The following is a 21,941-nucleotide window of genomic DNA, read 5'->3' as shown; positions in this document are numbered from 1 at the left end:
CAAAGACGTGGCCTGTGCATGATTTACTGGCTCATAATTAGGTGGGATATGTACAAATTTTGGTGCATTATGTGAATTGATAAAAAATATACACTGCTTGACTTCACCAGACCGTTGGTGCAAAAAGGATTAAATGCAGGCATCATTTGACTGGAGATGTTTTGCTGCTTCTTGGCGCTGGGTTATTTTGGTCAATACCTTGAAGGAGTGGAAGACCAATACCAAGCCTTACCATCAACCGAACATTTACTTTCATCCACCATGTTTCTCCTTATATGACATCAGCTATCAGAGTCATCATGGTGACTTTCCAAGTTGTTGCTCCAACTTGAGGAGGTGTTCACTGAATTTTCCCTGTTGGAAACTCATTTTTCCGATTATTACGACACCACATGAATGAAGGGTTACACCTTATGTAAGGAAGGAGAATCTCTTTGACTCTGTTGCTGAACTGTTTTGTCCTTTGTTCCCTGACAGATTGTTGTATTTGTGAAAAGAACCACTTTGATAAGTGCTTTACTTGTGGCAGCAGGGATTCACGGGGAATTAAGGTTCATGTGTCTTAAGTTAAAGAAACATGAATCAAAACACGGCCAAGTGACTAATCAGCACAGCTTCAACCAGAGAGGAAAGAACCAATCAGTCGAATCAGCTGCTGCCGTGTTTGTTTGGGATTAAAACCTGCAGACTCTTGCCTTTAAAGGCACACTGCTGAGGACCACAGACCAAATGTTCGCTGATACAGTAGAAACAGTGTTAATAGGATTTGATTAAGTTTAAGATTGCAGTGTGGGAGAGTTTGTCGTCCAAATGCAGCCAGCTGTTAAACCTCTCCCCTCTCCTCTGTCCTGTTCAGGGTAAACTGGATGCTATCTGGGCCCTGTTTCGCCGCGGGTACGACCAGGTCTCCCTGATGAGACCCCAGCCCGGGGATCATGTGAGTACCTCAGCAGTATTTCATTTCATTAAATGCTTTTATCCACACCCTCTGGAACTCACTTCCCCTGTTCCACATATTTCGCTTCCAGTTCATCCCTCCTGCAGTGATTTATACCTGTGATGACCCACAGCTGTAGGCCCTCCTTCTCCTTTCTTCCTCCTTCCCATCAACATTCATCAGTCATGTTTTTCTCGTGTTTTTCTCTTTTTTATATAGCTCTCCTTCTAAGGTTTGTTCAGTTTACTGTTAAACTTGGATTAAAAGTAAATTGCTCTTTTTTTGCCCCCTCCTCACTGTTGCTTTGCCATTCCCAAACAACATATATGCAGTTTACAAGGATAAACGTGTCAAAATGTTAAAACAATGAGTCCTTGACTTCAGACAGCGGCAGACTAAAGCAGGCTTCTCATTTTCAGCCGGGACCACTGATTTTAGATTTGAAGGGTTTGTTTTTTCACTAAATAATGCGGTATGAAATGCTCCATGGCTTTTTGGGTTAGGTCACTACTGTAGGTGGTAAGCTAAAAATCCATGCGTAGGTGCAGATATTTATCTCAGAGGGACAAAAAGCCCAACCCAACACTGACCCGGCGTACACTTGGTTTTAAAATGCATTTCGGTGATATGAACACAAGTGCACCACTTACATTCAGATTTTGTTGCTGCCTACTTATGCTAGAAGGTCAAAGGGCCCTGCACACAATCATTACGTTAACACTCTCCCCAGTCATATTTGCAGTTGTGTTAGCTTAAAATATCGCTGTCACCAGAATCCAACCAGAATCCAAAGGGCCAAACAATGTATGGTCACACAACACTTCATCCAATTTGTCGTAAAATGGGCAAGTAATAAAGTGTTGGTGTGATGTCACCAAAACAACCCCCACATCCTGCACTGATGACCAATTTTCCCGTTACCTCCTTGTCTGGGATCATCGACTGTTTAAAAGAAGTGCACATGGTTTGCAGGCTCCTGTTTTGAAGCTTCAAGTTTGGGTTTTATGCCATCGCCATCTTGATTTTGGGGGGGGGCCAGAAGTGACCATTATCAGACAAGAGGGTGGATGGAGCTGTGGAGAAGTGAGGGATGGATCTGACTGAGAACCTGAGTACACCGCTGTGGTAGCATACCCTTCTTTATCGTCTATTTTACTCTAAATGGGGCCATGATTTACTAAATAAACATAATGATGTATTGAACAAGACTTGAAACTAGTGATTGAGACCAAAACCAGGTGTTTACTGAGGTAATACATCAAGTGATGGCCAAGTAGGGTCATTATCTTTCTCGTAGACTATACAATCAGTCTTCTTTTTACAACTATTGAAGTCGCCCCCTGCTGGCCATTAGAAAGAATGAAGGTTTAAGGCACTTCCACATTGGCATCATTTTTCGAATTCAGAAATAACTCTTGTGGGAGACACATCAGGATACAAAAGCATTTACACTACAAAAAATAAGAGGTCAAGTGTATCCCAGACCACTTTGGCAAGTGGTTTGAGTGATCGCATCACAATGCACCTTGGTAGTTGTTAACAGCTGTATTTAGTGCTATCCACTCTTGACAAGATGCATTTTAAATCCAAGTGTAAACAGGGTAAATATGTTCCAAACTAAAGTCTTTTATTATGTCCACAGTCTGAAAATGCTTCAGTCATCTGTATCCATTACTCATCCCGTCATCCTTTCCTCCATCTGTCTCTCCGTCTCATTCACTCCTGGCGTTCCTGTGCTGGCTAACACCTCGGCTGGCCTGTCTCCATCCCGTTGAGCCAGCTCACACCTGCTTCATATTAGACGCCATAAATCAGATAAAAAGCAGAACCGCAGCTCGCACCCAGACACATCCTTGTAGCTCGATAGGAGTGTTTCCTGATGTGTTCGTGTGTGTGAGATGGTAAAAAATCTCTCCTCTTCTCATATTAGGCACGTGGCTTAGTTTTAATGCGGGGTGCCTTTATATTAAAAAGCCCCAGATAAGATATTTGGTCAAATGTGGAGAGAAGATGAGAAGGTCACTGAGTACAGAAAGTACTTCCAGGATGTTTTAAATCTCCCTGACACATTTAGCAAAGTCAGTCTTAATGTTCAAACGTGTTCTGGTTTCCCACTCGCTATTGTTGATGGGCACCTTGTAAATCACTGGCATATGATACAAGAGGAATAAAAACTAGTTCTTCGCAGGCTGCCTGGTTTTTAGGTACGTTAGCAGTATGTTTAATTAGCAAGCGTTAGCATCATTTAGTTTAAGTACAGCCTTGAGGAGCTGAAGACTCCTAGTGTGCAACAACACGATTCTTGCCTTCTTCATCTACTCTTCTTCTCTTTCTCCTTTTCATTCTTTCCTGCCCTCCCTCAATCTGTTCTCTACCTTTACCATCGCAACTCTCCACAGCCGACTCTCCCGCTGATCAGGCCCCATCCCAAGCTCTAGTTAAAATCATGCCTTATTAGCAAAAAATTTCCAATGATCTTTTTTAACAGGAATTCCACTTTTAAGAGTGTTTTCTTGGCACCACAATCAGGAACAGAGACAGGATTAGCTTTCAGCTTTCCCTTAGACGAATGAGACAAAAAACAGTCGCCATTAGCTTACGATTACATCTTCACCAAAGCAAACTGGCACTCAGATAAAAAAGATTTCAGATTTGATATCCTTAGTCAAGTAATTTCTCTTACCCAGTGAAGCTTTTAGCAATTGCTGCATGCGTAAGCGCTGCATGACGCAATGCTGACTTTCTCAAAGAAATCGTGCCTCTCTTTCCACTCAAATGATGTCGCCTCCTCAAGTCATTTGCGGTTTGTAACGAAGCGGCAGAAACATCTCTCGGGCCAGCAGGTCGGCTCATTTCCAGGTAGTGTAATGTTTTATTTCATTGGGAAAAGAGTGAAAACAAGCGCAGGACACCTCTGTCCTTGCTTTAAGTGTTACCTGAAAAGCTATTTGGTGTTAAATTTCCTGCCACAGTCCCACCCAGAACTAGCTGGCAGGGTTACAAATTAATAGGAACATTTACTCTTTACACGAGGCCGAGTTGGCCGACTTCAGTCTGGATTCTTCATTGGTCATTCTGTTGCCATGGTGCGCTTTTCAGAGCCAGAGCCGATTGCCACAGTAACAGCTGAATGTCACCCCTGGGACCGGCCTGGCCACAGTACTGTACAGTGTAGTCATGAGGCTAAAGGAACACTTCACCCACAAAATGATCTTTTGTATACTCAGCATGTATTATGTTGAATTCAAGAAGAAAACTTTTGTTTTTCTCGTATGCTCTCTCAGTGAACGAAGAATCCAAAAACCAAGAACATTTCTGATGAACTGAAGTTAACAGGGTCTGTGTCTAACTACAGCAAAAACGTAGATCTCACACAACTCGTGCAATATAATCCAATTCTCATTTATCCAGTCATATGCTCAGTACTTCCCAAACATGCATTTTCACTAAAGCCTTACTATCTAAAACACTGCCACATAAACAATTTTTAAACTCTACTTGTGCATCCCATTGAGCTGCCAAGGCGCACCGCTAGGGATGAGCGAGTAAACCATTATCTGTATCTGTATCTGCTGAAGCAACTAAGTCATCTGTATCCGTACCTGTACTTTAGGTGGACGGGGTTTATGGTGGAAGTGGGTGGAGTTTAAATTGGAAGTGGGTGGGCCCTGACCAGAAGTTGTCATTTCAAGCCTAAAATTAACGTGGGTTGATCAGAAGTTGCTATATTTATTTTTTATTAGAGAAATATTTATAGAACAATCTTAGAATTAGGCTACAGATCATGTTTGATCACAAAAGTAAGAGACTGAACACAGCTACCTAAATTCGAATTGTCCTTTATCACAAATACAGATATTGAGACAAATTTTTACTCGTATGATACTCGTATCGGATACTTGTTTCATCCAAGTATTCAGCTCAACCCTACGCACCACTCATCTGTGCATGAGACAGTTTATGTCAGGGGTGTCCAAATTTTTTTTGAATGTTGGCCACATTAGAGAATGTGAAAATACCTGGGGGCCAACTGCTTTTCACATAAAAAATAAGATAAAGACAACTGTTTCATCTTTCAGTAAAAAAGTATTAAACTTTCCACCATTGTTGGACTTGGGACATGTGTGCTACCTGCTTGAAATGTCTGCTGCTGTGTTTCCATTTGTTTGCCAATTTATCATCACATTAATCTGGCCAGCGTAGTTCCTACTTGGTGCATGTCTCCAAACTGTGTGATAATTCTGCCAGTGTCAGGTAAATGGAAAAAATGCTAAATGAACTTCCTTGATCAACCAATACTGGGTCATTTTAAGTCAGTCCACGGGCCAGACTTTGGTGCACCAGATTCATGTGAAAGTGTTGTAAACGGTAATGTTAAAAAATGTGCGTGGTTGGAAAGTAGTGAGGATACAACTGGATAAATGAAACGTGGATTATACTGCATGAGTTGTGTGAGAGCATTAATGTTTTGATATAGTTTTGCTGTTGTTAAACTCAGACACCTTCTACACCCGTTCATAATGCGTATTCTCCCTTTTTTGGATTCTTTGTTTGCTGTGGAGGCATGTGAGAAAAACAAAGTTTTCTTTATGAATTCAACGTTACAGATGGTGAGTAACTGACATAAAAATGATTGGTGAAGTATTCATTAATGCTGTAAAGTTGTTAGTTCTTGCAAATGAATGCAATCACACTAAAACAAAAAATTGACCTCCGTAGTGTTCATACAGTACACAGTACTGACTACACACAAACACACTTTTTCTTTTTTCCAGCAATGAACTCAACAACCCCTCCTCTTGTTTGCTTAGTACAGGCTCTGTACAGTGTGATATAGAGCAGAGCGGTTGTGTGTGTGTGTGTGTGTGTGTGTGTGTCTGGGTGAGCCTCAGAGAGTATCATTATAAAGCTCATACTCATGGTTTGGCTCACAGAGAAACTCAGGACTCTGTGTGTGTGTGTGTGTGTGTGTGTGTGTGGACATATACTGTATATAACCACATAATTCACCAGTGATAGAGCCGAGTTAAGATCACAAGGATGTTATCTACATTGGAGACAGGAGTTAGCCATTATGAGAGTGTGTGTCACCAAACCACATCCATTTAACTGACGTCAGAGTATAAAATATGAGGTAGAGCGAGTCCTCGCTCTCTCCCATGCACATTAACATGAGCAGTTAACTGGCTAAAGGACATGAGGTAATACCTAAGGCAGACCACTGCCAGGGCTGTCTCCACCAACCGACCATGTCTCACACACGTTGTGCCCAGGCCTAGACAATTTTATGACCTTGGTAAGACTGTAGACAGTGGAGGAGGTCAGTGAGAAAGAACGAGCGAGTGTGGCTTTCTTTAATCCAGGAAAACGTTCATAGATTCAAACCGCAGCTGGGCGCTAACAGAATGATGTACATGAAGCGAAACTGGATTTACAAAAAAAAGAAAAAAAAGAAAAAGAACTGGACTCCAAATGCAACTCAGTGTTTCTCAATTCAGTGGTCTTCTTTCTCTCAGATTACCTGCAACAAGATAATACACATTTAAAGGCGCTTTGCACCTTGTTTTTATTTAATTGACAAGCTAATGTCTTATAGAGGTGGAACAAAGCCATTGTTTTGCAAGTCACAAGTAAGCCTCAAGTCTTTGCACTCAAGTCTCGACTCAAATCCCAAGTCCTAAACTTTGAGTTTTGAGTCTTAAACAAGTCATAATGCACTCTTCACTAAATGTAATGCCAATAATATATTAAATTAAAAACAAAAAAACATGAGTGCTTTTTAAGATTTGTATTTATTTGTTAAAACAAGTTAAGTACACACATTGTTATAATAGTCCAGGAATGATTGCCATATGACGGCATGGTGGTGTAGTGGTCACAGCAAGTGGATTCCTGGTTCAAAACCCAGGGTGGGGGGGGGGTTTGAATCCCGGGTGGGGGAGCCCTTCTGTGTGGAGTTTGCATGTTCTCCTTGTGTCAGCTTGGGTTTTCTCCGGGTATTCCAGCTTCCTTCCACAATCAAAAAACATGCAGGTTAATTGGTGACTCTAAATTGTCTGTAGGTGTAAATGTGAATGTGATTGGTTGTCTGTCTCTATGTGCGATAGTCTGGCGACCTGTCCAGGGTGTATCCTGCCTCTTGCCCAATGTCAGCTGGGATAGGCTCCAGCCCCTGCAACCTTCAAGAGGATAAGCGGTTACAGAAATTAATGAATGGTTGCCATATTTGATGGAATTCATTGACTGATCCTTGAGTGGAATATCTGAGCTTTTCCAACTTCAAGCCATGACATCATTGATTGTACAGAATGAGACGCCTTGCTAGCAGTGATAAAAAGGCCAAAGCAAGTGTCTGGGCTCAGGACAGACCCAGATCTCTTTGGGCCACACCAAATTTTGCCAACGCTGGCTCTGGGTCTGTGGTTTTATTACACGTGAGAAAGTGTCTCAAAAATCTAAACCCTAAATCATCTTATCCTTGGGCATGGTCAAAATGAATGGAAAAGAGTTGCTGGGTCCCGATTACACCGTTGACAGGTTGTATCAAATTCAGGGAACAGCTGGGCAAGTCTGATCCTTGACAGGTGAAGTCTGTGAAGTATTTTAAACTGAATAACATTCTGTCTGACACACAGACAGGCTGAGTGGGTCCCAACCACAACCAACCTCCAGGATTCTAATGAAATCCTCTCACCAAAGTCATCCTCCCATAACTTAATCATTAGGCTAATTACTGTAAGTCTTTCATAGCAAATACCACTATTAACCAGTACCACAGCAGAATGAGTTTGTATGTTTCTATCCTGTCTTGTTTTGTATAATGTAAATGTAGAAGTTGTTAAGTAGTAACTAGAGTACTTTGATGTAGTAGGCGACATCACCAAAGTTAACATCGTTTTTTTCATCTATGGGTTTGGGGGAAGGTATCAAGTATTTTAAAGTCAAAAGGCTCAAGTCCAAGTAAAGTCACAAGTCACTGCTGTAAAAGTCTAAGTGGAGTTGCAAGTCATTTTTGATTTTGTCAAGTCGGGTCTGAAGTCAAATTTGTGACTCATGTCATGTGACCCAGTCCACATCTCTGTTTGTTCACGTAATTAAAAAAAAGCTTGAAACATGCCCCTTTCATATCTGTATGTTAGATAATAGCCCCCACCAGTAGCTGCTTATCTTAGTGTAGCACCAGTCACCCAGACCAGCTGAAAAAAAGACTGATTCTTCATTAGTTTTTCAATAAATCCAGTCTGGGATGGAGCCTAAGTACAGAGCTAGTGTCGAGTGTTTGTGTTGCCTAAAGAATGCAGCCTCTACACTTCTCTTCTCTGTGGGTATTTCCATGAGGCATGAAAACAGTTTAAGAATCCGAGAAGATCCTCACCCTGGCTTTTTTTATCGATGTCTAGGAATGCCAGACTGGATAAGTGGCGACAGACCAGAAACTGGTGGTTGCTGCGAGGTTCTTGTCCTTCTCGAGTCTGTTTATTCAACTTTTTGTTTTCGCTCACAGCAGCTAATTTACAGGCTATGAATGGAATGTGTCCTTTGTGACTGCTTTTTATGTGATTTTGTGAGGAGTGTGTGGTAGATGTCGACTTGTTCGGCTAAATGGGAGAGGACAGGAGTGGTTGGCTGGAGTAGAGGGCAAAAGTTTAGAGTGGTATATTTAAGAATTGCCTCATTTCAATTTGGTTTATTATCATTTTCCTCTTTCTGGTATTGTTTTTTGTCATTACCTCCAAATGCCTTCTCTCCCTTTGTCTTACTTTCACTCACTTAAATTGGATTCTATATCTGCGAGGGTGTTACACTACCGTAGACAAAGAATAGGTCCAAGACGTGGCCCTGTATCCTGTGTTTATTCATGATTTTTCTCCATAGACATATCAGTAAATATAAAGTTTTTAAAATCAGGCTAAAACACAACAGGTACAACACTTAATGTGTTCCCCACAGCTTTGTAAGAGACATAAATTCCCTCATTTTCCACTCTGTAAAACTGTGGTCCTGTGGCTCCAATCACTGGTTATTAGCAGATTAACATTACTTCACTCCGCTCCGACTGCCAACCACATGCAACTATGGAGCGGGTAGAGTTACTATGGAAACAGCGACCTCTGTGAACTCGGATGAAGCTCGTGGTTAGTGTAATATTTTACAAGCAGCTCAGGAGTGAAATGTGATTTCTGCTGGAACAAATTCATTTGTTTTACAGTCTGATCACTGTTTACAACTCCGCTGCTACCTTTTACCCCACCCTCACTTCACCCACCCACCTGCGCATATACACACACACACACACACACACACACACACACACATACAGCCTCTAACCTCAATCCTTTCCTATCTTTTTTGTTCTCCATATGGTCTCATCATGAGTATGAGGGAACTTTGGTAAGCGACAGTTCTCGGGACAGAACATTGGACTAACGGGGATAATTTGTGTGGGGGCGACAAAGCGGGGATTTGAGTGTAATCTGGAACACCAGCTGGCCATGCACACACACACATACACACAAACACACAGAGAGCAATGACTGTACCATGACCACGTGGTGGACCGATGTCACTGCCCTCTTAGCCCAGATGTGCCTCATATCAGTGTGTCTTTACCTGAAGATGTGAGTGTGTGTGCATTGCTCCAAGTATCAATTATTTATCAAAATCCAACCCACTTTCACGTTATATATACTTTCAATGTTCTTTTCTGTAATCCTTGTTAAAGCCCTCACTGAGTCAACAGTTTCCATATTATCATTTAAACACCACCAGTTGTAGCAAGACTCAGAGTCCACAGCCATGTGAGCAGCTCTGTGAGGCAGCACTTGGGCACAGTGGTGCTTAAAGCTAAATGCTAATGTAATTGTGATGACATGCTCACAATGACAATGCTTACTTGCTGAATGCCTAGCAGGTACTATGTCTATCATATTCACCATCTTAGTTTAGCGTGTTGGCATGTTACCATTTGCTAATTAGCATTAAAGGGATTGTTCTGTTGTTATTTTGAGGTGAGGTTGTATAATACTTATCCATAGTCAGTGTATTACATAAAGTGGATGTCAGTCCCAGTTTGGAGAAGCAGGCAAGAGTACCGCCACAGAAGCTATGCAATGTACTGCTGTGGATGGGGGCAGCAGCAGAAGGTATTTTAGCCAAATAACAAAAAGATCCACCTAAAAAAAACTATATCATTTTAAGTGTATGCTATATTTAGAATATTTTCACCGCTTTACCTTGCTGCAGACAGGGAAGCTGTTAATGGCCTTAGTACCCATCTATGCTCTTCTCAAAGCACCAGGCTCTTTTACGAAAACAGTTTTTTAGCTTGCTCAACACGGAAGCTGCTGGTCTGCAGCTGCCTCCATCAGTTAGTTAGTTTGTAGTATTGTCTGACTTTGATGAATTGGAACTAAATCTGTACTACTCCAAAAGCACACAATCAGTGCGTTTACATGCACGCAGTAGTCGAGCTAAGCTCATAGCTCGGCTAACCAGTCAAGTTGGTCTTCTCGTCTTGTCTGAGTATACATGCAGAAGAGAAAATCGAAGTTCTGACCAAGTACGTCTGACTAGTTCCGGTTCTTGTTCAGAAACTTTTTTAAACAAATCTGTGTTTCGCGTTTTCGCAGACTGCTGCTACGTCATCTCCTTCTTCTTTTGGGTGAAAGCCCGCGAAAGAAAAAGTGGTGCATGCGCAGAACGGCGAGTCCAACTCCAGCCGGACTAAGTGGATACATGCAACAGTAGTTAGATTTTCAATCAAATTATCTAGGTGTGTTAGTGGAGTTACGGATAGTCCAATTTCAGTTGGACTAAGCTGTTTACATGCATTTAATAGTCCGGTTTCAGTCGCACTAAGCCAGTAATGTAATGTATGTAAATGTACTGTGTAACGCAAACAAACTATGTGCACCTGTATGTTCAGCATTGTTAAGTTACTGTTTTTCTCAATAGTCTGGCTTTGAAGAGAGCAATATAGCAGCTTCAGTTCCCTATCGGAAATCGTTGCCTGAACAAATTAATTTGGACCTGATGTTGGCCCTAGATAAAAAGTCAGGGGATCACCAAAATTATTCTTGAGACCATGAATGTCTGTATAAAGTTTCATGGCAGTCCATACAATAGCTGCTGAAGATTTTCAGTTTGGGCCAAAGCGGTGAACCAACTGGCAGATCAATTCATCCCTAATCCATCCACACTAATATCTAAATCAAATTTACAGCAGATTTAAACTCAAACTGTTTCTAATCGTCCATGTCTCATTCCTTTCCTTCAGGGTCGGTGCATCAACTTCACCAGAGTGAAAGAAGAGTCAGCAGCAGCCAGGGCCCCACCTCGCACCCCGATCCACACACCCATGCCCCCACCACCGGACTACCGCCCTGTGACCACCCCCCCGTCTCCCACTGCCGCCAGCCCTCCTGCCAGATCACCCCCATCAGGCCAGTTACCCCCAGGACCACCACCAGCCCGCACACCCCCGGGGCTTCCCTCTGCCCCGCCATCACGCCCCCCGCCCACCCTCCGACCCTGAATCACACAGACAAACCCCTCCCCACGCACCCGCTTTGATATCACAGACTTACCGCTCTGTTGACCAGATCTTTCAGTTTGAAGGTCTGGTCCTCGCTGCCAAAGATATTCCTGCTATAAGCCAAAGATCAGCAGTATTTTCAGTCCCAGTTGTTCTGTGTTCCTCTTCTTGTATGGGAGAGAGTGTCAAGTCAAACTATAAACTGGCAGTTTAAGTCACGTCAAACATGCTACCACCTAGCATGCTAAACTCAGGAGGAAACGGAATACCAGGGAAACTCCATGCCCATGTTTATGTGCAAAAAGTTTGACTTGTCAGTTTGTCCCACACAGAGGGTGAATGTGGTGATTCGGGGAAATATTTACTTAGTGTTGGCGTTTGTGAGATCAGGGAGGATTGTTGCTGGACAGCAAAGCATGTAGGGACAGGAAGTCCATAGAAGAATACTGCAATGGATGAAATTTCTTTGTTGTCTTTATCCACTACTGAGCTAGGCCATAGATTTTCAGGAGTTAAGGCGAAAAGTAGGTGGTGTATGAAAATCTGAGAAACCAGGTGAAACCTGGGGCAGAATGGATTGGCTTTTTTCTCCATTGCTGTGACAGTGAATCAGAGATTTTGTGAATAAGATTTCAAAGAAATTTAAATTGGTCACGTTGTTAACAGCGTAACTGTTAACTCAGTAACTGAGATACTGAGATCTGATTTACTTTTTTGGACATTGTTATTTGTTCTCAGTGCCAAAGTGATTTTTTTCTTCAAATTTTTGTGATGTTTCTGTTGTCCAACAACATGCTAACATATTCCCGCCCTTTAAAAGGACATTTCCCCCCTAAAATCAAAAATGGATATGTTTCCTTTCACCTGTAGTGCCGTATATCAGTCTAGATTGTTGTGGTGTGAGTTGCTGAATGTTGGAGATATCAGACATGGAGATGTCTGCCTTCTCTCCAATATAATGGAACTAGATGGTACTTGGCTTGAGGTGCTCAAAGAGTCCAAAACATGAATCTACTCATGGACGACAGGCTTGTGCTCATATTAGCACTAGATGGAAACATTAATGGTGTCCTCCGTGGCTTAGCTGTAAGGTTAGCTAGCTCGGTGGTGCTAGATATGCTAGCAGTAGATGCACACTTCCTGTTGTGGGGGGTATGGTTGGTTCAGTTCAGTAGAAAGAGAAAAGTTCCTACATGAAACTGTTCACAACAAAGTCTGTGGATTATCTTGAGTAAAGAGGTCATGATTTCTAGAAAAAGAGACATAACTGAGCATCACTGAGTGCCATCTACTTTCATCATATTGAAAAGAAGGCAGACATCTCAATGGCTGATATCTCAAACACTCGGCAACTCACACCAAAGCAAATAGGATTAATAAACGGCGCTGCAGGTAAGAGTGAATATGTATTTGTGATTTTGGGGGTGAACTGTCCCTTTAATACAGAAATGATACAGTTACATGATTTGTGGTCCAGTTTTTGTACCATTCAGTGACAGGGAAGTGTACAGATGTTATATGGAGGGTATGTTTTTACAATATGTGTTTGAGATGCGTTTTTGAATGTTACGTTGGTCGATATCTATGAGGCTTTGGATTTTGTCCTTAACCACCTTTTCATGTTTCATTGAATTTAGAATACAGCAATATATATTTTTGTTTTTTTATTTTGGTATCTGCGCACATAGACTGCTGGACAACTACAGTACTTATTTGGGGGTTTTTTACCATTTGGATATTGAAATCGAACAACCAGAAATCAGGTTAACGTCTCTCCTCACCTGTACTTTGATACCAATATGTGTGTTTTATGTCTTCAGTTTTATCATCACCGGTCACATTGCAACTGCAGGGCAGTTCAAAGAGCATCTAATTTATTTTACTCCCCGAGAGAAATAGAGGAGAGTACTTGAATATCGACAAGGTGTCCAACCACCAAGACGGACACTGTGCGCAGAATTTAGAAACACAACAGCTAGCCAGTTAAAAGTCATATAAGGCTTACCAGCATTTCACAACCCCTCAGCTACACTGATTTAAAACTGAATGTGATCCCGCCACAGTTTGTCTAACTCAACAATTTACAAATTATGTGAATCTTGGTGTGCATTACGTGCTCCATAGCTAAGTGCTAGCAAGTGAAAAGGCACCTAAACATGTTAGCAGTGACTACATGCTAAATACGGGGGGAAATGACCCCCCAAAAATGAACATGAAAAGAAACTTCAGGGTGTAGAAAAGAGGTTGAAAATGTTGGTATTCCTTGTGTATCCAGTGCCTTCTGGAATTTTATTTCATGTTTGATTTTTTTATACTTTTATTTTGATGTACGTCATTCAGTTACGTTGTGTACCGTTGTGTTACTATGGATTCATTATCGCTCTTAGTGCCTTAAAGTTAAGCTACAAGAAAGATGCATATGTTCTTTAACTAAAGTTACAAACCCTGATACAGTGCAGTTGAGTTAGAACAAATTTGAAAGACAAGGTACAACATGTTGCTATCTAGGGCTGCGTTATATGGAGAAGTACAGTATCCCCAATATTGAGAAAATATTGTAGCAAAATCAATATTGAGGTATTAGGTGTTTGGAACCGTGTGAACTTTGAGTCATTTTAAGGTACATCACCATATTTCTTTTTCGAAACATAACCACATTACCTTTACTTGCCTAAACCTAACCTCCATAACTTAACGTCAATTGCTTAACTTCACGTTAAGTACGTAATGTCATTCCTGGGGCGATAATTCGTAGGATATCGTACAAACTGTTGTATGAGGAACGTTGCTTTACTGTATTACAGCCTTCAAAACTAGGAAAATACCATACTTATCAATTACGATATCCAAAATCTAAGACAATATCTAATGTCATATCATGGTATCAATATAATTACCATAAACAAATCATACCTGGGTAAGACAAAATTGGATAAAAAAGCAAAGTATTGTTAATTTGGACTCAGCAGAGCGCGTCCTTGTTTTACCTCTGCTCTGATGAGAACATAGAGATATGTGTGATAGATCTTCCACTCATTGCTGCACAAACTTGCTGAACTAAGGTTTGAAAGAATTATTGTTTGACAGACGTAAGAGGCTTTGTTTTTTTACAGTGTGCTAATTCGGTTGAAAGAATTTCAGTATAAATGCAGCATTGATGCAGGATCAGTGTTCGGCTCCTGCAGAGGCCGTCAGAGCTGTGTCATTCTTAAATAAGATGAGATATGTTAATCAGTGTTTTTTTTACACGTATAAACAGCAGTACTGAAGCAAATATGAAAGACGTATATGATTTTCTATTGTTGGTTGACATGACTTTTTTTTAAAACAATATCAATAAAGGTTGATTTCCAAGCTTCTACCAGACAGTGCCTGTGTGTGATTTCTGCTTGGACTCGTGTGTAATACAGCATTCTGTGTCCCGCCTGTCTCATTTCCCTTTTGCACCTCCACCCCTGTGAGTTTGTACAGTGGATAACTGTACCATTCACAGTTAGCCCTGTATACTACCCACATGTACATTTTGGCTGCCCTCATAAGCACAGAAACATAGTTAGCTTAGCCTATTCATATGAAACTGACACTGTACCTGCAAAGAAGCCCTGGTTGCCAGAAATAGACCTCTTAATTTATGATAGCAACTACAGGTGTAATTAATGTCATTAATGACATAACTGTTATGAGGTTCCACTGACCCTGACAAATGAACCAGCATGCATAGAGGCTGCCTTCAAATTACACATGTGAGCTCTTGGATACGATATCGGAAGTTCTGAGTCAACACTGCTGCTAGGCAACAGCAACATTTACGCTACTGTCTGCATCTACTAAGGCAAAAAATTTAGCAAGCTGTGAGTCAAATAGTTATCTGCAGCTAACTGTTTTATCTGTATTTTATTTCAGCAAAAAAAGCTTTGATACACCTGTGGCGAGGTGGAGGTGAAAGGATATAAAGCCAATACTGTTACCAAGAAAAGGGCTCGACAACGCCACCCTGGGAATTTCACCCAGGGAATTACTTCTTCAATACAAGACACACAGGTTCGTTTACTCAAAAGGGGCATGAGACGTGGTTCCAAGTTTTAAAAAAAATAGACTTTTTATTAAACAATCATTTTTCTTTTAAAAAAACGTTCACACAGGGAGGGGGAAAGAACCTAATCAGGGCTGAGGCCTAGTGAGTGGACAAGGACTAGTGAAGGGGAAGGATCCACCAAAAAAAGAGAAACCAACTTAAATCACCAGGCACACGTGGCAGACACACTCAGTGAAGCAACCCACTCCCAGGAACACAGCGGACAAGACGGAAGGATGGATACCACCACCAAACACCAGCACCACCACCACCGGCCTCCAGCAACTGAAAAGGAGAATGATAAAACAAATTAGTGGGGTTGCAATGAAACAAACAAAATCAATAAATCAAAATTTAACAAAAATTGTAATTAATGGGCAGATCACAAGTCTAAACTTAACAAAATGTAACAACTAATAACTGCCCAATTGAAATACTCAAATATAGACAAAGCAAAAAAGAAATTAAGGCTAAATAAAGAAAACAAACCCCAAACAATTATCCAATTACATATACAAAATCTCTCAAATTAACCTAATTAACAAATAAATTATACAAACAAACAAAATCAGGTTCAACCCAAACAATATAAAAATAAACAAGCTAATAGAATATAACCCACACTCTCACACACTCATTCACTCAAAAAGCGGGGGACCAAACCCCGGTTAAAAATAATGTCTCGGCCCGCGACGGGCGGACGAGCAACCGTCCTGCTCCGGACGTGAAACAGAGCAACAGTGCCTATGGCGGAAGCAGAGCTGCGGAGCGGCTTACGCCGGATTTCCACTGGATGCGTGTCCGTTGCGGAACGGCAGCGCTGGTTATCCGCTGCGTGCTCCGCCGTCCGTCAATACCCACCGGCTGCGTTTGCTGTGCGGTGCAGCTCCGCCGAAAGACATCTCGGTGCACTGCCATGATTAATATCTCCTCGTCCATGGTGTTCACGGGGTGAAATGACGTCTGAAAACCTCTGACCTGTTGACTTCAGGCCTGCCTATGCCCATTATGTAGTTTTTTAAGGTGTAGTGCAGGGAAATATGATCCGCCGTGAACACTATGTATTTTATTTTGAAAATTAACCGGATGTTTTATTGTGTTTCTGTGCACGAGTTCCTGCCCCGCACGATCTGCTCTGTGCTGAATTGCTGCGTTGTGCTCCGGCGTCCGGCAAAAATAGAAGTCCTGCGTATCTGTTGCGGAGGGCTCCGGAGTGCCGGAGCTGAGACGGAGCCGGAACGCAGCACAGCCGCAGCTGGTGGAAACAAACACATTGACTAGAATGGAATCCTATCGGCTCCGCTGCCGTGCCGGAGCGCAGACGCAACCAACACGCATCTGGTGGAAATTGGCCTTTACAGTGCCGCAGCGTGCCACCGTGCCGTGAGGACAAGCAGCAGCAGAGACAAACGGCAGACGTGATGGAGGCAAGCAGGAGACACAACAGGAGACAAAGCAGCAGCGGCGACAAAGCAGCAGCGGCCCGATAAGCTGGCTACAGTTAGCACCTAACCAAGAAAAATGCTATTAGCATGGCTAAATACACTGAACATGATGCGGTGCGTGCTACAATACACATAACATACCTTTTCCGCAGCGCGGGCACACACACACTCACACGAGAGGAGGGAGGGGGAGAGAGGGCTCCATGCAGCCACCAGCGTTTACCTGCGACCACACTAGCATTAGCCACCTGATAGCATCAACTATACTACAAAGAGAGAGTACACTTACCACAGCCAACAAACGCAGCAGCGCATACAGGCGGGCCAGAGCAGCACACAGGCAGTCGCCCTACAACACAACACCAATGCCTTAAGCACGTGGGCAAACAAACGACCAGCGAGGTGAAGCAGCGTGCAGCCATACCTGTCGGACCAGACGACCTCCGACCCGGAAATGACGCAGAGGCGACGATAGGAGCGCAAAGGAAGAACCAGTGGGAGGACTGCCGCTTTTATACCGGCCCACCTCATTAGCGGCCCCCAGCGGCGCACATTGTAAACAATGACAATAAGCACCTCTATGCTGCTACACACCCACAACCAAACACAAAACAAACACCAAACAAAAAACCTGTCCAGTACAGTAATGGATCATTTAGCAGCTACAGAGCCAGTTGGTGGAGACCAAAATGAAGCAAAAAGCCGAGTGAATTTTGAACTTACATTTCCCAACACAACTCCAAATCAATTTAATTCAATTCAATAGAACTTTATTAATCCTTGATGTCACTTGGCCGACAGACATGACACACTCCACGTTGGTCCATGACCATTCATCCCTGATCATCTTTTGTGACGTGCGTGATGTCATCAGGTTATTCTTGTCCTATTTGTATCCATCCATCCATCCATTTTCATCTTTATCTCAGGGCAGGGACCAGGGCTGGGTCACGGGGGCAGCAGGCCAAGCAACTATGCGAGTCACTGAAACAAGTTCCTGCAAATGTTTCACAATAAAAGTCTGTTTAGAAAATGAAGGGATTCTCTCAATCGAAGTTATAATGGGGCTTTAGATTGAAATGATGGTGCGATACATTTAATGTAACAGGGCACATGGGAGCGGATTACAAGTAAAATTATAGCTGCTGCGCAGCGATGGGTTGGGTCCGGGCATTTTTAGGCAATTCTAACCAACAAGCAGAAGAATTGGAAGACATTTAGGAATTTAGCAACATAATTTGCCTTTTCCATCAGCTGAGGTTTGAACTGACAACCTCTGAGACTAAGAATCAATTTCTATCTCACTGAGCTAATTAGTCAGTGACAAGTTATGTGTAGCTTCACAAATTGACTAAGCCAGACGTGCAGGTTTAGCAGCCGTCCATGCATGGAATTTATTTTAACAATGATTGATTTGCTTCATAAGTGAAAAACTGATGTTTAACTAGTTGAGCTTTGTGCAAAGTGAGAAGCCTCTGATGGTTTCACACTGAAGTATTGACACTGGATCTTTGTGCAGTTTGGTTTATTTTCAAGCATGAGAAGGCAGATTTTCTAGCAGGAAGAAGACTTGAAGATGCTGCACAGTGATCAGTCACGCTCAGGCAATTTTAAGCAATAAACTGGAGCACAAGAAGATGTTTAAATTACAATGAGGATTCTGCACCAGTTGAGGCTCGAATACACAACTTCTGGAACCTAAGACAGTCATCTACTGCTCTGAGCTAATTGGCAAGTAGCAACTTAACAGTGGCTTCACAAACTGAGTAAGCCATTCACTGTTGTGCAGGAAAGCAGCCATCCATGCATGGAAAGGCAGATTTGAAACCACTAAAAAATTCAGTTATTAAGACAAAAATCTGAAAATACACATATTGCATCTAGACAGCATGGAGATGTTGGTAATTTGTAACATTGATTGATTTGCTCCATAAGTGAAAAACTGATGTTTAAAATTGCCATTTTTACATTGACTCCAATTGTTCACATTAGAGCAAAATTCAAAATGCTGTCAAAAATTCAGTTTTTGAGATAAAATTCTGAAATTTGCCATGCATCATCTACCATGACTCTAGAATTTTGTCATTTTTTTTTCATGAACACTGAAGATTTATTTAGCAAGAATTTGCATGTATATGTTTACAGTACCGTTTACAGTCAAACATTTTGATGCACTGTAGGCTCAATTTTTGATAAATCAAAAATCGGAGAAACATAGTTTTTGTAGGACAGTCTGAAGATGCTCTGTAGCAAGTTTGGTGTCAACAGAGCAAAAATTGTGGGAGGAGATAGGTTTAAGAAGTTTTACAGTTTTTGAAAAAAACGGAGTGATGAACTTCATAATTTTTAATAGGTTTAAATGTACAAAAGTTTCAGTATTGGGGCTACAGTTTGATGAAAGTTGTGAAGTTGTAGCACGTATGGTTGATTTGTTGTGAATTTTCAAAGTTTCGAACTTTAGACGCTTGCTGTAGCACCACCATCAGGACTATTGGATTGAGTTTACAGCTGAGGATATCTAGCATGGGACTGGACCTTTGTGCAAAGTTTGGTGAGTTTTCACCCATGGGAAGTATGATTTCCTTGGAAGAAGAAGGAGAAGAAGAACTAGGATTACAATAGTGTCCTGGCAGCTTAGCTGCCCGGACCCTAATTATAAGAAAATATAAAATACAAAAATGCAGAGGCAATATAATGTGGTAGGTAAGAGTCCCACAAATATTTTTTAATATTCTTACTTTATGTCCGTCTCAATTATAAAGAAGTAACATTGTTTGCTAGCTTGATGCTAATGGCAGTACTCACCAGGTTTTACTGAAGTGCCTCTGCTGTTTCAAGTCATAATTTTCCCTTTTTACTCTGTGTGGTAACATCCCTAGAGGAAATATCAAAAATCTGGGGTGTTGTTGTACAGTTGTCTATGGCAGCAGATTACTCTGTTTCTGTTGGTCAAAGTGACGGCTGTGATGTGAGCAGTCGTGAACGACAAAAAGAAAATCTAACATGCTAGACTCTCTGTCGGAATGTCATGAGGCGTCCCAGACGTGGCGTCGGTCGTTGTTTACTATGACACACTACACGAGATGAATGGATTATTGCGCATGACACTCATTGTCAATTACGATCAGAGCCAACAACCTACCACATAGCGTCGGGCTGTAATCGGGCTGATATCGTGTTGTGTGAACCCGGCATTACACTAAGTACAGTAACCACAATTTAATGTTCACAACTAGTAACAACCAGTGGGTTCCCCAGATCAGGGTCACTCCCTGGGCCCAGTTTTAGAAACAACAGATCTGTCAAAATATATAAGATAAGAAGTGTTTTCAAGGAGCAAAAGCAAAACTAGTGCCTATCAGAGTAACAATAGAAGTAAGATAAGTACAAGAGTTACCAAAATGAACTACAATGGTGGAAAAAGCAGACTTAAGAAAATTATACTGCACGCTATTGTTGCTTAAAATCTGCTTTAAGTCTAAGTAAGCATGTGTTTGGTTCCACAGCTTGTTTCTGTCACTCCCATGTGGCCCAAAAAAATTGGTGCTTTATTACATTTGATTTAGTGTACCCAAAGTAACCCAAAACAAGGTAAGTTGTGTAACTTTGAGAAAAACAGAATTCTTCAGCATGTCAAGGTTAGCCAGAGGCACAAATACCCTGCACTTGTAATGAGTTCCATCCACTGACTCCCAGCTCGTCTGTTATGGAAGGGAGAACCAGAAAAGTGGTCTCACTGTAGAGGATTTTTCCTCATCCTTTAATCCTGCTGAGGCTTATTTCCTGATGGATGGAATGGTGCTTTCCAGTGAATTTCCCCAAATACCTCTTTCCTTTTGCTGCGTTGGGTTCACCACTGGCTCCCTTCCGGTCACGAGTTTAATGCTAACCTTTCTACCTCTACCTCCCAAATCGCTAAGAGGCATTCAGACGGTAGGAAATAATGGAATTGCTAGACCTGCATTCAGGTGTGCCCATGTGTATCTGAGCATCCCCTTTAACAGCCAAGGATGCCAACAATCAAGGTGTCACATTATAATTTAATGTGTATAAAAACACGTTGTGCACTGAGGGAATATTCAAAATCTGTTCCTCTGGTCGGTAATGAATTTAATACAGCCCGAATAGCCATGAGCAGTTCCAGCTGGATAATTACTGTGGAGTCTGCGTTTTTCCCCTCTGTATGCAGAGGAGAGAAGGATGTGGGATGTTGAAAGGGGTGAGCTGAATCAGAAAAATGGAGTAAAGAATGGAGAAAATGAGGCAGACGGGCAGTCAGTCCTCCAAACAGAGCTGAACAAACCGAAAAGCAAGAATAACAGCAGCTGGGACGCTCCCTCAGAGTCAACTGTCCAACTCTCAAAGCTGTCTGTCTTTGTTTCATTAATTCACACTCCTTTCTCCAGTCATTAGTCACACTGTTTCTGACAGCTAGCTTTTTCTGCGATGTTCCCAAACTACCCCACAATTCATCCTACAACCTATGTCACCAGCTGGTCAAAATCCAAGATGGCGGTATTTGCGAAATAACTTATGTAGAGGCTCGTCGTTGATAGAAAAAAACTGCCTGTGATATCAAATGTTAATCTTAGTCACATGATCGCACTAACAATGATTAATCTACTGAGTCTGAGCTCAGCCACACACCACTGTAAATGGTTAGTCAACAACCCTCAGGCTGTGTCCAAAATCCCTTCCTTGCTCACTGTAATAGAGTCTGTTAACATTAAACTCCAATTAGTAGCCCGGGCTATTATTTTCTTGAAGTCAACAGGCGTTTATTTGGGACAGGCCTTTAATTTATTTTGTGCAAATGTTGCTCAGCAAAGATGAAAAAATGATGAAATTGTTTTTTTGAACTCATGAATATTACTTGTATAAAAATTAGGCTTCAAACAATGTATCAGTCAGCTCATTTAATCTAGCTCCAACAGACAGAGCACCTGACAT

General features: G+C 41.8%; 1 protein-coding gene across 1 annotated transcript in view; it reads left to right on the top strand.

Annotated features, from left to right (window-relative positions):
- antxr1c (ANTXR cell adhesion molecule 1c) overlaps positions 1 to 14,832 on the top strand; it is a 52,020-nt gene extending 37,188 nt beyond the window's left edge. Inside the window, exons 17-18 of the mRNA XM_033612337.2 lie at positions 857 to 937; positions 11,214 to 14,832. Of these exons, the coding sequence (XP_033468228.1) occupies positions 857 to 937; positions 11,214 to 11,471 (339 nt within the window). The 3' untranslated portion in view covers positions 11,472 to 14,832. The remainder of the gene's footprint in view (positions 1 to 856; positions 938 to 11,213) is intronic.
- Positions 14,833 to 21,941: the final 7,109 nt, after the last annotated feature.

The sequence above is a fragment of the Epinephelus lanceolatus genome, chromosome 21, assembly GCF_041903045.1.
Source record: "Epinephelus lanceolatus isolate andai-2023 chromosome 21, ASM4190304v1, whole genome shotgun sequence".
Classification (NCBI taxonomy): domain Eukaryota; kingdom Metazoa; phylum Chordata; class Actinopteri; order Perciformes; family Serranidae; genus Epinephelus; species Epinephelus lanceolatus.
This window is presented reverse-complemented; position numbering and strand designations above follow the sequence as displayed.